At 46.0% G+C, this 13171-nt stretch overlaps 1 protein-coding gene across 2 annotated transcripts in view; it reads right to left on the bottom strand.

Annotated features, from left to right (window-relative positions):
• Pamr1 (peptidase domain containing associated with muscle regeneration 1) overlaps window positions 1–13171 on the bottom strand; it is a 96551-nt gene that overhangs the window by 38809 nt on the left and 44571 nt on the right. Inside the window, exons 4-6 of one of the 2 annotated variants that reach the window (XM_045157508.1) lie at window positions 10561–10675; window positions 8171–8400; window positions 4687–4794 (exon numbers count right to left, since the gene is read on the bottom strand). In XM_045157508.1, coding sequence (XP_045013443.1) covers window positions 4687–4794; window positions 8171–8400; window positions 10561–10675 — 453 coding nt within the window. The remainder of the gene's footprint in view (window positions 1–4686; window positions 4795–8170; window positions 8401–10560; window positions 10676–13171) is intronic. The other variant, XM_004660805.3, reaches the window with a different exon arrangement.

Raw genomic sequence — 13171 nt, 5'->3', positions numbered from 1 at the left:
GAACTGCAGACTTGGGGGTCAATCTAAAGACTTCCAAACAGACTCCAAGCTCTTCACCATGAGGAGTACCTTGTCACAGCAAAGGAGCACCCCTGTCTTTCAAACATCTGGGATAAGAGAGGTCTCTGGGACCCAGAAAGGCTGCAAGTAATTCCATTTAAAAAAAAAAAAAAAACAGGGCTGGAGAGATGGCTTAGCGGTTAAGCACTTGCCTGTGAAGCCTAAGAACCCCGGTTCTAGGCTCGGTTCCCCAGGACCCACGTTAGCCAGATGCACAAGAGGGCGCATGCATCTGGAGTTCGTTTGTAGTGGCTGGAGGCCCTGGCATGCCTATTCTCCCTCTCTCTCTCTCTCTCTCTCTCTCTCTCTGCCTCTTTCTCTCTCTGTCTGTTGCTCTCAAATAAATAAATAAAAATAAATGAAAAATTTTTTAAAAAAAGCAACTTCTTCACCTCAAAGATCTCAGGATAATTGGCATCAATCCCACTGTGTTTATTTACCTGCCTGGGTGGCAGAGATGACTCACTCACTCAGGGGTCTCCCACCTTCCCCTTTGTCCTCATTAATGTTTCCATGAAATCCCCAAAGTTCCTAACAGCTGACTCTGATGAGGAAGAGCAGGCTGCCACTCTGAAGTTCAAGGGAACCTTGTACTTCTTATCCTGCTCTTTTCTTTCCAGCCCTTGGGACAGACCAGTGGGAAACGCTCTGAGACTCCCAAGCCCACAGTCCAGATTCACAGTGTTTCTTTAATTGGTGGGGACTGGTTTGTTTGGTTCCAAGGCGCGTCAGAGCCTGCGGGGTGAGTATTGTGCCCGAAGATTCAGCCCAGTTCACTGGTCTTCATTAGGATGCAGGGAGAAAGCCCAGCTCAGTCAACTGGGCCAGAGGAACAAAGGCCACATGGAAATTGGAGCAGTCACTGAATCCCTCGCCCTCCACTCTTTCAAAACAGGATTCCCACCATTTAGTAGAGGACTTACTTGGTCGTTGTGTTCCATACAATGAAACAGGAAACTTCAGAGGAAAAAAGGGGGCCCCAGTTCCTTACATGGTGGCCCGGGGAGGCTGGAGGTCACCGAGGGTGCTAGCAAGGAGGGCTAGCTGGGCCTTGAGGCTGAGGGGGTCAGTCAAGAGCAGAGGGGATTTCTTCCTCCTTCCGAAATGATTTGGAGAAGGTGAGGCCTGAAACTGTCACTTGTAGACTGTCCTTTGGGGGCTCTCACACCCCCTTGACAAGGGGAACTAAGTCAAAACACAAAAGTATATACACACCATACAACTGCCAGACCAGAATTCTCCTCACACCACTGGAATTCCTTCAAAAAAGAAATCCATCTCCAGTGTGACAAGAATAGTTCCTATGCACATGCAGGTCCCAGTTTTTATTCTGAAGACTGGTGTTTATATTAAAAGTGCTGTTGGCCATTGGTAAAAATTTCCTTAGTGCCTTAGCTCTTAAAAGTTTAAATAAGTATAGTCTTTGAACAAACAGGTCAACATCTAGGAATTAATCTTATATAGGAACAAAAATAATGGAAGCCTATTTATTATAAGCCTCTACATAACACAAAAAAAACATCAAAACAATATCGAGTCCATCTTGAAGAATTGGGTGAATGCATATTTTTTGACATTCACAAGGGAATAGCAAGCAATCAGTTCTTCACTTTTCTTTTGAATTTTTTTTTTATACTGAGAACCTTAATATATTAACCTACAGAATTTGATCATCTTCCCTTTCTTATTATCCTCTTTTGTCCCAAGGTTCAGGGAGTATTGCAATCAGGTTTCAAATCAGGCAGCCCAACATGGATCTGTCTAGAAAAAAATATAAATATATCCATGCCCTTGGCACTGACAAGTTAAAAAGGTATATGCGTCTTAGTAACCCTCTACTTAGAATGAGATTCCTCAAGCACGCACTGCAGCTGCTGGGGCTTGGTAATGGCTCACGGGCTGTTTTGTGTCATATAGGATATATGCCACCACCTCAGGCTTCTATCCCAAGTAGGTACCACTAGGTGCAGCAATACCAAGTTCTCCCCTGCAATTGCTATCTTCAGATACTGCTAAGTGCCATCTGCAGGTAGAGATGAAGGGCAAAGTCACAAGCTACACACACCTATTTGAATCATAACTGGAAAAATTTTACTTTTCTCTCCTAATTTGAAACAGCTTTTTACGGGAATTTGGGCTCATGCAGTGCTGTTTTACTTCTTTCCAATTTCACCTCTTGTTTATCAACGCTCTACAATTGTGTAGCGAGCTCATCAAGAAATGAAGCCTGCCTTTATTGTTTCCCCTTCCGAAATCTAAATAGTCAAGCTTGGTATTTGCCATGGTTGAGATGCTGCAATGACTCCACGTACAAATTGTTGTACAAAACAAAGAGAAAGTCACATTTCTCTTGCCTATTTTGTACCCAGCACAGCAGGCTCTAATGAGGTAGAATCCTCGAAGAAGAATATCATTTTCTAAGCCGCTCCACAGAGACACTCGAATCAGCTGTACCAAGCCAGACACAGGCAAGCTTTTAACAGAATACCATGGCAAACTCCTGATTGAAGCTACACTTTCCATCTGCATTGTTTGCAATGAATACTAGTAAAAATTCATGCACCTGTCTGGGGTCTCAAGTGTTGGCTAGGATACATGTCATGCAGAAGGCCTGAGTTACCAGACACTTGTGACAAATGACTTCCAGTGGTGAAGCTCCTCTCTGCCAATGGCGCAGTTCTTGGCATCATGAAGCAGGGATGGGCAGTTGTGGTACCACCAAATGCAGCGGCCAGCACAGTGCTTCCCGTGGGCAGAGGATGTGCCCACTTAGATGCATGTTTAGGTTCGGCAGGTTTGAATTTCTCACTCCTCTGACCACATCTTGAATCCAATGTCAGAGGAGAATCGTGCCCTGCCCTTTCAAGAACATAATGTAAAATCTCCTGCTGGTTTTAGAATGAAACATTTGTCTCGGTTGGTTGCCCCTGTTTAGACAGCCCCATGTTTCTGAAGACTATTATTGTTCTGTTTTTGATGTAACCCCTCATAAGTGGAAAACATGTTATGTCATGGGGATGGTCAAGATAAGGCTCAGTGTTTATCATGTGCTTAGTATGCACAAAGTCCTAGGTTCAATCTCCAGTGAGAGAGAATGAAAGAGAGGGAAAAGGAACATGATAAAGGAGGAAACAGGAAGAGGTGAAGAAAGAAGGGAAAAAAAAGAAGGGAGGATGAGGGAAGGAAGGAGAGTGTGAAGAAGATGGAGGGAAAGAGGGAGAAGGAAAAGTGGAAGAGAAGAAGTGAAAAAGGGAGGGAATGAGAGGGGCTCAGACAGGAGGTGTGGGAGGTGGGACTTGCATGGTTTGAGAACTAGGAAAGCTGCCCTAGAGACAGATAACTGCAGCATGGCATAGTTGAAAGAACGCTTTCTGATATAATTCCTCTCTTCCATCCACCTCCTCCCGATCTTACTCCAGGTCTACTCAGGAAGTATGAAGAGCCTGACTCGCCACTTCAGGATCGGTTATTTATGAGAAACAAAAGTTATTCTCATTTTCTTGCAGTTTCCCACAATCCACTATATAGTAGCCCTTAATCAATGTTGGTTTGATTGCCCACACAGCTCATCTTAACTCATTTTATTTTAAAAGAATTAGCATATAATTTGTCATCCAATTCAGGAGCTCAGAGCATGAAAGAAAGGCTTCTATTAATATTTCTACACAGCGCTGAGGAGGTGCTGTGCCGGTGTGTGAACCCACATAAAACCAGGCATGGTACCGCGCACCTCCAACCCCATCGAACTTTTGGTAAGATGGGAGGGCAAGACAACAGCCTCGGGAAGCCTGTGGGCCAGCTTATCTGGAGTTTGCAGTGGCAAACAAGACAGCCTCTGCCTCAAATAAGGAGGACGATGAGAACCCACATGTGACATTGTCTTCTGGCCTCCATACACATACTAGGGTGTGCATACCCCTGCACAGAGCATGCATGCGCTCACACATGCAGAGATACTTCAGAAATAAAGAATAATTATGCACAGATAAAATGCCTAAGAACCCAGGTTGGATTTCCCAAGACCTAAAGGCCAGATACATTAGGTAGCACTTGCACATTTGCAGTGGCTAGAGGCCCTGGTGCACCTATTCTCTCTCTGTGTGTCTCTATCTATCTATCTCTATCTCTTTCTCTCAATCTATCTTTCAAAAAATAAATAAATAATTAAAAAATGCATAAGTGGAGAGAATGTCCCTGGGAAACCAGGGCTCATGGTCACCCTCTATTTTTACCACATGCAGTAAAGAGCTTCAGACTGTACAATAACTCATTGGAGGAAGTCCAACTCTAATATCCAGACTTTGGGACAAAAAAGTAGTTTAGACTCTGGGCCCCAGGAGAGATGATTATTATAGTGGCTTTCTTCCTCAGGTTTTTGAGTTCAGGGTATGAATTGAGAACATTGGGTCTTTCTGGGCGACATTAGCAGCAGGTGTGGGCTGGAAATGGAATGGGCACACATTGACTCAGACAAACTGACCCAGAAGAAGCCCTGTTCTTCTGAGCCCACAGACCGTGAGGACCACACAAGCATGGCCCTGCACAGATCGCTGGAGAGCCTTACAGGCTCTCAATGCCCTTAGCATGGCCCTTGACACCTTAGCTCCCCTCAGGAAGCATACTCACGGTTTTCACAGTGCTGCCCCGTATAGCCGGCCAGGCACGCACACCTGTAAGACCCAGCTGCATCAAGGACACAGGTGCCATCGTGGAAACAAGGGGCTGAAGAACATGCTGGAAGAGAAAGGCATTCCTTTCAGGCATCCCATCTCCCCAATAACATAGTGGAAACCAACATGTTTTTCTTTTCTTTTTTTTGGGGGGGGTGTTTGAGGTAGCATCTCACTCTGGCCCAGGCTATGGAGTCTCAGGGTGGCCTCAAACTCACAGCAATCCTCCTACCTCTGCCTCCCGAGTGCTGGAATTAAAGGCGTGCGCCACCACACCTGGCTCAACATGTTTTTCTTGATGTTTTTGTTCTCAACGTTCTTGTCACTATGACTGCAATCACACTTCCATTTGAAATCCCTAAAGAAGCACCAATAAACTTCAAATGTACTGATATGATCTGACTTTTTTCAAAGCCTTCAGAAGTCCCCTCAAGGGGGCTGGAGGGATGGCTTAGCGGTTAAGACATTTTCTTACAAAGCCAGAGGACCCAGGTTCTACTCCCCAGGACCTATATTAGACAGATGCACAAGGGGGTGCACATGTCTGGAGTTCGTTTGCAGTGGCTGGAGGCCCTGGAGCACCCATTCTCTCTCTCTCTCTCTCTCTCTTTCTCTCTCTCTCTCTCTCTCTCTCTCTTTCTGTCAAATAAATAAATAAAAATAAAAATAAATTTTAAAAAAGTCCACTCAAGGTACCTACAATTGGAAGTGTACGGCAAACATCAGTATATGATGAAAGTAGCTGTGTGCTCACAGCTCTCATACAGGGACCACAGAAACATCTTTATAACATCTGTGGGTTTTTTTTTGTTTTTTGGTTTGTTTGTTTTTTTTTTTTTTTCGAGAAAGCTAAGCATCCCAACAGACAGCCACTGAAAAATATCATCATGGCACTTAAAGATGGACTGAGGAATTTCCAAATATGTATTCTGTAAAAATTAGTCCTTGCTATGCTTTCAACTCAATAGGAGTTCCAGGCTCAGTCATGCTGGGAATTCGGTGGCATTCAATGCTAACATCATACAGCTATTTCCTCTGGTTGAAATTTTTTTCCTAGAAGAACAAGTGGGGAGGCTTATGAAACTCATAAGAAACTTACAAAAAAGTTTCCAAAAAACTTACAGAAATCTCACAAAATTTATAAGACTTAGGAGGCCCCTTCCTATGGTCATAAGCTGGGGAAGAGGAAACTCAGTGGTGTAGTTGCCCCCTAGCTGCACAGGGAGATCTAGAGATTCAGCTGGGGGCCTCATCATCCATGCTGGGTGGGCTTCCTAGGGGCTACAGATGCCTGAGCCAACCAGGTTCCTGGAAATAACCTCAATAAGAATATTGGTTCATCAAGCTGGGGAACAGAAATAGACTCCCCAGGAAATGCCACAGCAGGAAATGGATCAGGTATCTTTTGCTGCAGAACCTCCCGCTTCAATGTCCTAATAATGTATTTCCAAGAAGGAAAACACGATGCAGTCTTCTCAAATCTTACCAGAGCTCAGATCTGAGGTTTGCACAGCATATTAGAGGCTCTTTTCTATTATAAAAAGAAAACCACTGGGAAACATTGGTATGCATGTTATCTAACATTCTTAAATTCACTTATGCTAATATAGAATATATCCCTTGGCTCAGTTCAATGAATCAGTATTGAGTGCTTCTCTGTGAAAGGCCCTGGGGGATACAAAGATTAAACAGGATATCCTATTTACTAAATTAAGGCTATATGAAGAAAATGATACTGTTACTATAACCTGAAGCATAATTCAGTTAGTGTATCGTGGGTGGGAGCCAATAAAGTGCTACACGCAGTCAAAACTCGAGTAGAGGGCTAGAGAGATAGCTTAGCAGTTATGGAGCTTGCCTGCAAGGTCTAAGGACCCAGGTTCAACTCTTCAGGTTCCCTGTAAGCCAACGCACAAAGTGCTGCAAGCACACAAGGTCACACATACGCACAAGGTGGTGCACGCATCTGGAGTTCCATTGCAGTGGCTGGAGGCCCTGGCATGTCAATTCTTTCTCTTTCATTAAAAAAAAGGGGGGGGCAGTCTGGTGGGCTTGCCTCAAAAAAAAAAAAATCGGGTAGTCATAGCTCAGTGCAGCAAGAGAAAAGACACACTGGAGGGAGAATGTGATTCAGGCCCTGCAAGGTGGGTTTTGGTGTGCAGGCTTGGGACAGGTGACCTTAGCCAGAGGAAATAACTTGAGTGCAAGCAGACGAGTTTGCACAAAGAGCAAGAATTTGCACCATCTGTACTTCTCAGAGTTCTCCAGAGAAGACCCAGAAGCCCACTGCAAAGGAATAAGATCCTTATTCAGTCAAAGCTACAGCTAATGAGCTGGCTACCCCAGACAGCTCTGGCTGATGGCAAGGTATCATCATAGGACCAAGGATGTGGCCACAGACTGTCTGCACTCCAGCAGCAAAGCCCATTCCTACCCAATCCCATGAGGTAGAGGCAACAAGGGAAGGGAAGGAGCCAGGCACTCAGATGCTAAGAAGCAATTGCCCAGTGTTTCTGTGAGTACCGTCTTCAGGGAGAAGACCAGGCAGGCTTTCTAGAAGAATGACTCAGATGGAAGACTGACCAGATGACCACTCACCTCCTTCCCTAAGACTCTCACATTAGACCTTCCTCCTCATGGGGTCTCAATGATATCAGAATACCTTTGCACACTTATTCTTTGCTCCTAATACTATTATTTAGGGTTTTTAAAGAAGTGATCTTCAAGCCAGCCTTCATTGATAAAGCCTGGTGCAGTTCAGGCTCAAAACAAGGAGAGCTAGGGCAATTCCTTAGAACTGACCGTTTTGCTCACCTTTGGTCTAATCCTACCTCCAAATATGGCCAAAGGGGGTGAAAATTAAAGTTGAACTTGGCCTTGCTCATCCAATAAATGAAGTGCGTCCTGATACGTGTTTGAGAAGGGTCTGGTTTGGGTGGGCATGAGCTCACTGTGGACGAGGCTCTGCTGGTCTTCCGTCTGCTCTGTCTTTTTAACACAGCACACACCTTCTTTCCCATATCAGGCTAAGGAACTAAGGCCCAGAAAGGCAGAAGAGATTTCCTATGTCACACAGCTGGGAACACCAAGGACCTGAAGGCAGTACTCTTTAACCATGAGGCCCCTTCATGTGAACCCTAGAACAAAGTACTTGCATGCAAATCCCAGATTCCACCTTTAGACCCCTGTGACACTGGACACATGCTCCAGCTGCTCTGTGGTCGGCCATCTCCTCTGTATGAGGGAGATACAGTTCCTAGTTCCAAATCAAGGTAAGCTTCTCTGAACATATATCTTACCATGGCTCTCGTTTTTCTCAGTGGGTAGGTTACTTCTGAGAATCCAGCATCTTAGATTTGCAGATGCCTGAGCAAGAAGGAAGGAAGGGAGGGAGGGAGGAACAGAAAGATAATTTTATGAAGCAAGCCATGCATACACACCGTGGCCTTTACCTGTGATCTCCTCGAAGATGGCATGGAAACCATCAAAATTCTTGGAGCCATCAGAGTGGAAGAGGACATGGAGTGAAGAGCCCGTGCTACGGATGGGAGCTGGCCTCTCATTGCCACAGAAACGCTTGATAATGGGACTGTCGCTGTTGTCCCCATCACGAATTTCAACATAGTCATACTGGCACATGTAGTCAAACTCCAGGCTCAGCATGCCAAACCTGCATGGGGAGAGGGCGGCAGAAGCAGACAGGCCCTGGTTCTTCCTGAGATCCAAGGGGCCTGAGCAAGGTCAGGTGATAAACTTACGGATGAACTCTGAGTTGGAAAACAGCTAACCAGCAAAGAGACCGAAACCAAACCAAACCAAAAGGTAATCTTAGAGAGTGCTAAGTAATGTGAATAAAATAAATCAGATAAGAGCCCAGAATGAATCGTGAAGGGAAGGACAGGCCAGAGGTTAAGGGAGAGCTCTCCGTGAGTCTGACCCCTGGGCAGAGATTTAAATCATTCATTGAAGCCAGTTCCGTGAAAGTGATGGGCAGAAGTGTTCTGAGGAGAAAGAGGAACATGCCAGTGTCAAGGTCATGAGCAGTACTGAGCTTAGTTTGTCTGAGGGTCTGAAAGGCCAGGATCTGCAAGGCTGTGAAGGGAGGAGGTGAGAACTGAAAGTAAGGCGGAGAGCCAGAGTCACATACTGCATGCATGGAGAGAGTTTTTTGTTGGTGGTGGTTTTTATTTTTTTTTATTTTATTTATTTATTTTTTTGGGGGGGGGGGTTCAAGGTAGGGTCTCACTCTAGCCCAGGCTGACCTGGAATTCAATATGTTGTCTCAGGCCAGCCTCACAACGATCCTCCTACCTCTGCCTCCCAAGTGCTGGGATTAAAGGTGTGAGCCATTGCACCTAGCATGGAGAGGTTTAAATAGGAGGCACATGATAGGATGTCAGATTCTAAGGGACCACTGTAGTCACTCTGAGGAAACCGCAGACCTCGCGGGCGGCCTCCCTGGGAGAGGTGGTGACAGGGTGCAGTAAATGGTAGCAGTGGGATGTGGGTGGCCTTGAGATCAGTTTAAAGGCAAGAAAATAGATTTTATGGCAGTGTGGATGTAGCAGGCGATGAAAGGGGGCTTCGGGCCAGATGTACAACGTGCCTGGAGTTCATTCACAGAGGCAGAGGCCCTGGCATACTCACACATACACTCTCTCTCTCCCTCTCCTGGCAAATAAGTAAATAATTAAAAATAATTTTGAAAAAGGGGGGGGCGCTTTTGGGATGACTGTGGAAATTTGGAACTAAACATTGTACATCTGCTTCCACATAGTGCCCATCACTATTTTTTCTCTGTCCAGAAGGCCCAGGCTAAAATGCATGGGGTGAGATCAATCTCCATCTGCCCCAGAGCTTGAATTCCTGGGCAGCTAACGTGCCTCTTGATCCTCCACCTTTGGGGGACACAAGGACTTGGTTGTGACCATTCTTTTTGGTGTCTGAGCTGCTGAAATATGAATGGCCAGCATTTGACACCTGCTTCTCACCCCACAGACCCAGCCCAGTGTCCACTGGGCAGGAGTGTGTGGACTCTCAGGGTGTGAGGGCAGCAGCTACCAAAAGCCAGTTTGGATGAAGATTGCAAAGCGAACCTGCTCAGCCAGATCCCACTGTACTGGGATAGCGTGGTGCGTCTCCTTGAGTCTGGAAATCAGGCAACATGTGGCAATGCTGAAGCAAATTAGTCCACTGAGAAATGCTTACAGAAAACCTGTAAGCTAGAGAGCCAGGGCTGGCTTTCTTCGTGTGTGTGTGTGTGTGTGTGTGTGTGTGTGTGTGTGTGTGCGCGCGCACGTGTGCGTGTGTGTGTGTGTGTGTGCATGTTCATGTGTGAGCACCACAGAGCACGTGTGGAGGTCAGAAGATACCTTTTGGGGTGTTGGTCCTTGCCTTCAGCCTCAAAATGAGGTAGGGTCTCCTGTTCATTGCTGATCCATGAGCCTCAGGGAAATGAATTCTTCTGTCCTATCTCCCATCTTGCCTTAGGCGTGCTGAGATCACAGAAGCCTGGCACAACCTTTACGTGGAGTCTGCAGACCCGCACTCCAGTGCCTATACTTGCATGGCAAGTGCGGAGCCACCTCCCCAGCCCTGGGACCAGGGACCTCAATCACCTCCCCGTTCAGCACAGGTTAGAGAAGGACTGATTACCCTGAAACTCATAGACTTGATGGAGCCACTCTGATCCCGTGGAGAGGAGCAAGGCAGGTATTTCCCAGAGGGAAAGAACACTGGAGTGAAGAAGGACAGTCACCACGACCCAGGGCCTCCATCCCACCGGTTTCCTTATACTCTTGAATCCCTTACTTTTGCCCCAGCCCCTTACCTCAGCTGGATGATAAATCCAGGTCTGGCGTGAATGGTCCACTCACAGTGAGCATTTAAGGGGTAGCTCTCCAATAGAATCTGACCCTTTGGAGCTCGAAGAACCTGGCCACACCCTGAGAAGAGAAGAAAAGGTGTGGACAAGGGAATTGGGAGTTAGTACAAAAGAGCTGGAAGAAAATCTGACAGAGCCCTCCAGCTTCCACCATACCCCTGAGAACAGAACAGAAGAAAGGAATACTATTCCTTAGGCACCTGGCGAGGTACCGGACAGTTTACCTAAATTAATTCATTTCATCTACCCAGGAGTGTGGGATAGAGTGGTACCATTCCAGTTTTACAACTCGGGAGAAAGACAATCAGAGCTGGATGAATAATTCCTCTAGCGACTGAAAGGCTCATTAAGAGGAGGCTCAAATGGAGCTCTCAAGCGTCCGTGACTCCATGCAATCTTCTGCTGCCTCCTGCCCAAGGTGCAAAGGGAAGACCTTCCCGCCACACTTTCCTCTCCTTCCTATCCAATTAGGAAATACAGGCACTAATCTGTTCTGTGACCAATTATATGCATATATGTATGCATGCATGTATGAATATATGGGCACACTCATACCTTAGCAACATGTGTGGAGATCAATAGACAAACTTCAGATATCTGTGCTCCACTTTCTATGAGACAGGGTCTTTTGTTGATGCAAATAAATCTGGCCCAAGAGCTCCTGATTCTCCTGACTCTGTCTCCCACTATCATAGGCCTGATGGGATCACAGATAGTGCCACTTTACATCTAGATTTATGGGGGTCCTAGGGAATCGAACCTAGGCCCACAGGCTTTTCAAGTAAATGCCTTCAACTGCTAAGCTATCTCTCAGTCCCACAATTACCTCTTTAATGATGACACTAGATGGGGGAAATGACCCAACCAGTTGGACTGGATTGATGGTTTTCCTGTTTTTCTTGCTTCCAAGTCTTATTCAAACTCTTCTGAAAACTAACACCTTTAAAAAAGTGTGTGGGGGGCATGCTTTCCTGGCCACCTTAATTATTTTCAAAGGAATCCCCAAGATGCAAAAACCACCAGACAGAGTCACCTTCCCATTATTTCTTAGTGTGAAGGTACACCTTATTTTTGAAAAAGAGTTTAAGGAAAATGTCATCAAGTGATTTTATTACAAAAAAAAAAATTATTCCTTTCCTGGACTTGCAACATTAAGCCTACTCCCTGTTTCAGTAAATAAAGTTTTATTGTGTGACGCACACCTGTGATCCAGCATTCAGGAAGAATAAGGCAAGGGGAACATGGCCACCTTCACATCTGTTCTCTATGGTGACTTCTACACTATAGCCATTAAAAGCCAAGAGACAGTGGGACACGCACAAATGACAATATTTACTATTGAAACCTTCACAGCACAAGTTCAGCTACCCCAGTTATACAGAAACCCAGACATCATTAACTCTAGGCATGCAGTTATGGTCTAAAACCCTTGAAAAAGCATACAATCCCATAGAATATAAGAAAAAAAATCTTGATGGCAGAGGGCACTGCAATGGTGGTAACATGTAGCTAATATTAGGAAAAGAGTCCAAGCTCTACCTTTGACAAGCTATGAGGCCCAAAGCTTGGAACTTTTGTAAAAACCACCGCCCGGGTGGATAATTGATCTTCCTACCAGGTCGGGCTGCTTCTACCCTGGGGGAGGCATCACCCACTTGCCATCCACCTCGGTCCTTATGCTACCCCAACACATTTCTCCCCGGAAGTCCCACAGCCACTCTCCAGGCAGTAGCCAGACCTAGGGCTACTTACCCTGAAAAATAAATCCATGGCATGACTCTGTTGATTCAAGCACCCCCAAAGGCTATCACCCCATGTGAATGGCTTCTCACGGTGTTCTCAGCCCTGCCTCGTTGACGACGACGGGACCTGCTTCCTTAATCCCACTCCCACGCTTGCTCACTCCACTCTGTCGCCTTCTGGCTGGCCCCTGCGTGAGACCTTGCTCTTGCTTTTCCTTTAACCCAGAAGGCTCATTCTCCCCTTTGTCTGTGAATTAAGCTCAGTTGCCACTCATTCAAAGAGCTCTTCATCAAGCTGAAATAGGTACCCCCATAGGTGCTCCTGATTTTATTTGGATTTCCTCATGGAACGCATGACAACTTGAAATTCTTTGAACTTTTTCTTTCTCTCTGCGTGTGTGTGTATGTGTGTGTGTGTGTGTTTTCACACCATTTCCTGAAGTACAAGTGTATGTGTGTGTGTCCAGATGAGCGCTCCCCCTCACCCCCAGCACACATGGTTGCAGAAGCCAGAGGAGGAAGCTGAGTGTTAATCACTCTTCTGCCTTATTTCCCTGAGACCACGTCTCCCACTGAACCTGGAGCTTCCCACCTTTTGGCCAGAGCAGCTGACAAGGTAGCCCCAGCTGTCTCCCGTTTACGGGCACGCAAGGCTGTCCCTGGCTTTTTAACTGGGTGCTGGGGATCGAACTCAAGGTTCTCATGCTTGTGCAGCAAGCATTCTTACCCACTGAGCCATCTCGTAGCCCTGGACTTATTTTTTTACCTCCTTTTGTAAAACTAGAACCTTTTCTAGTTTATCCGCTTAGAATGAT

The sequence above is a fragment of the Jaculus jaculus genome, chromosome 8, assembly GCF_020740685.1.
Source record: "Jaculus jaculus isolate mJacJac1 chromosome 8, mJacJac1.mat.Y.cur, whole genome shotgun sequence".
NCBI lineage: Eukaryota > Metazoa > Chordata > Mammalia > Rodentia > Dipodidae > Jaculus > Jaculus jaculus.
Note: the sequence above shows the minus strand (reverse complement) of the source record. Positions and strands in the feature narration are given on the sequence as shown.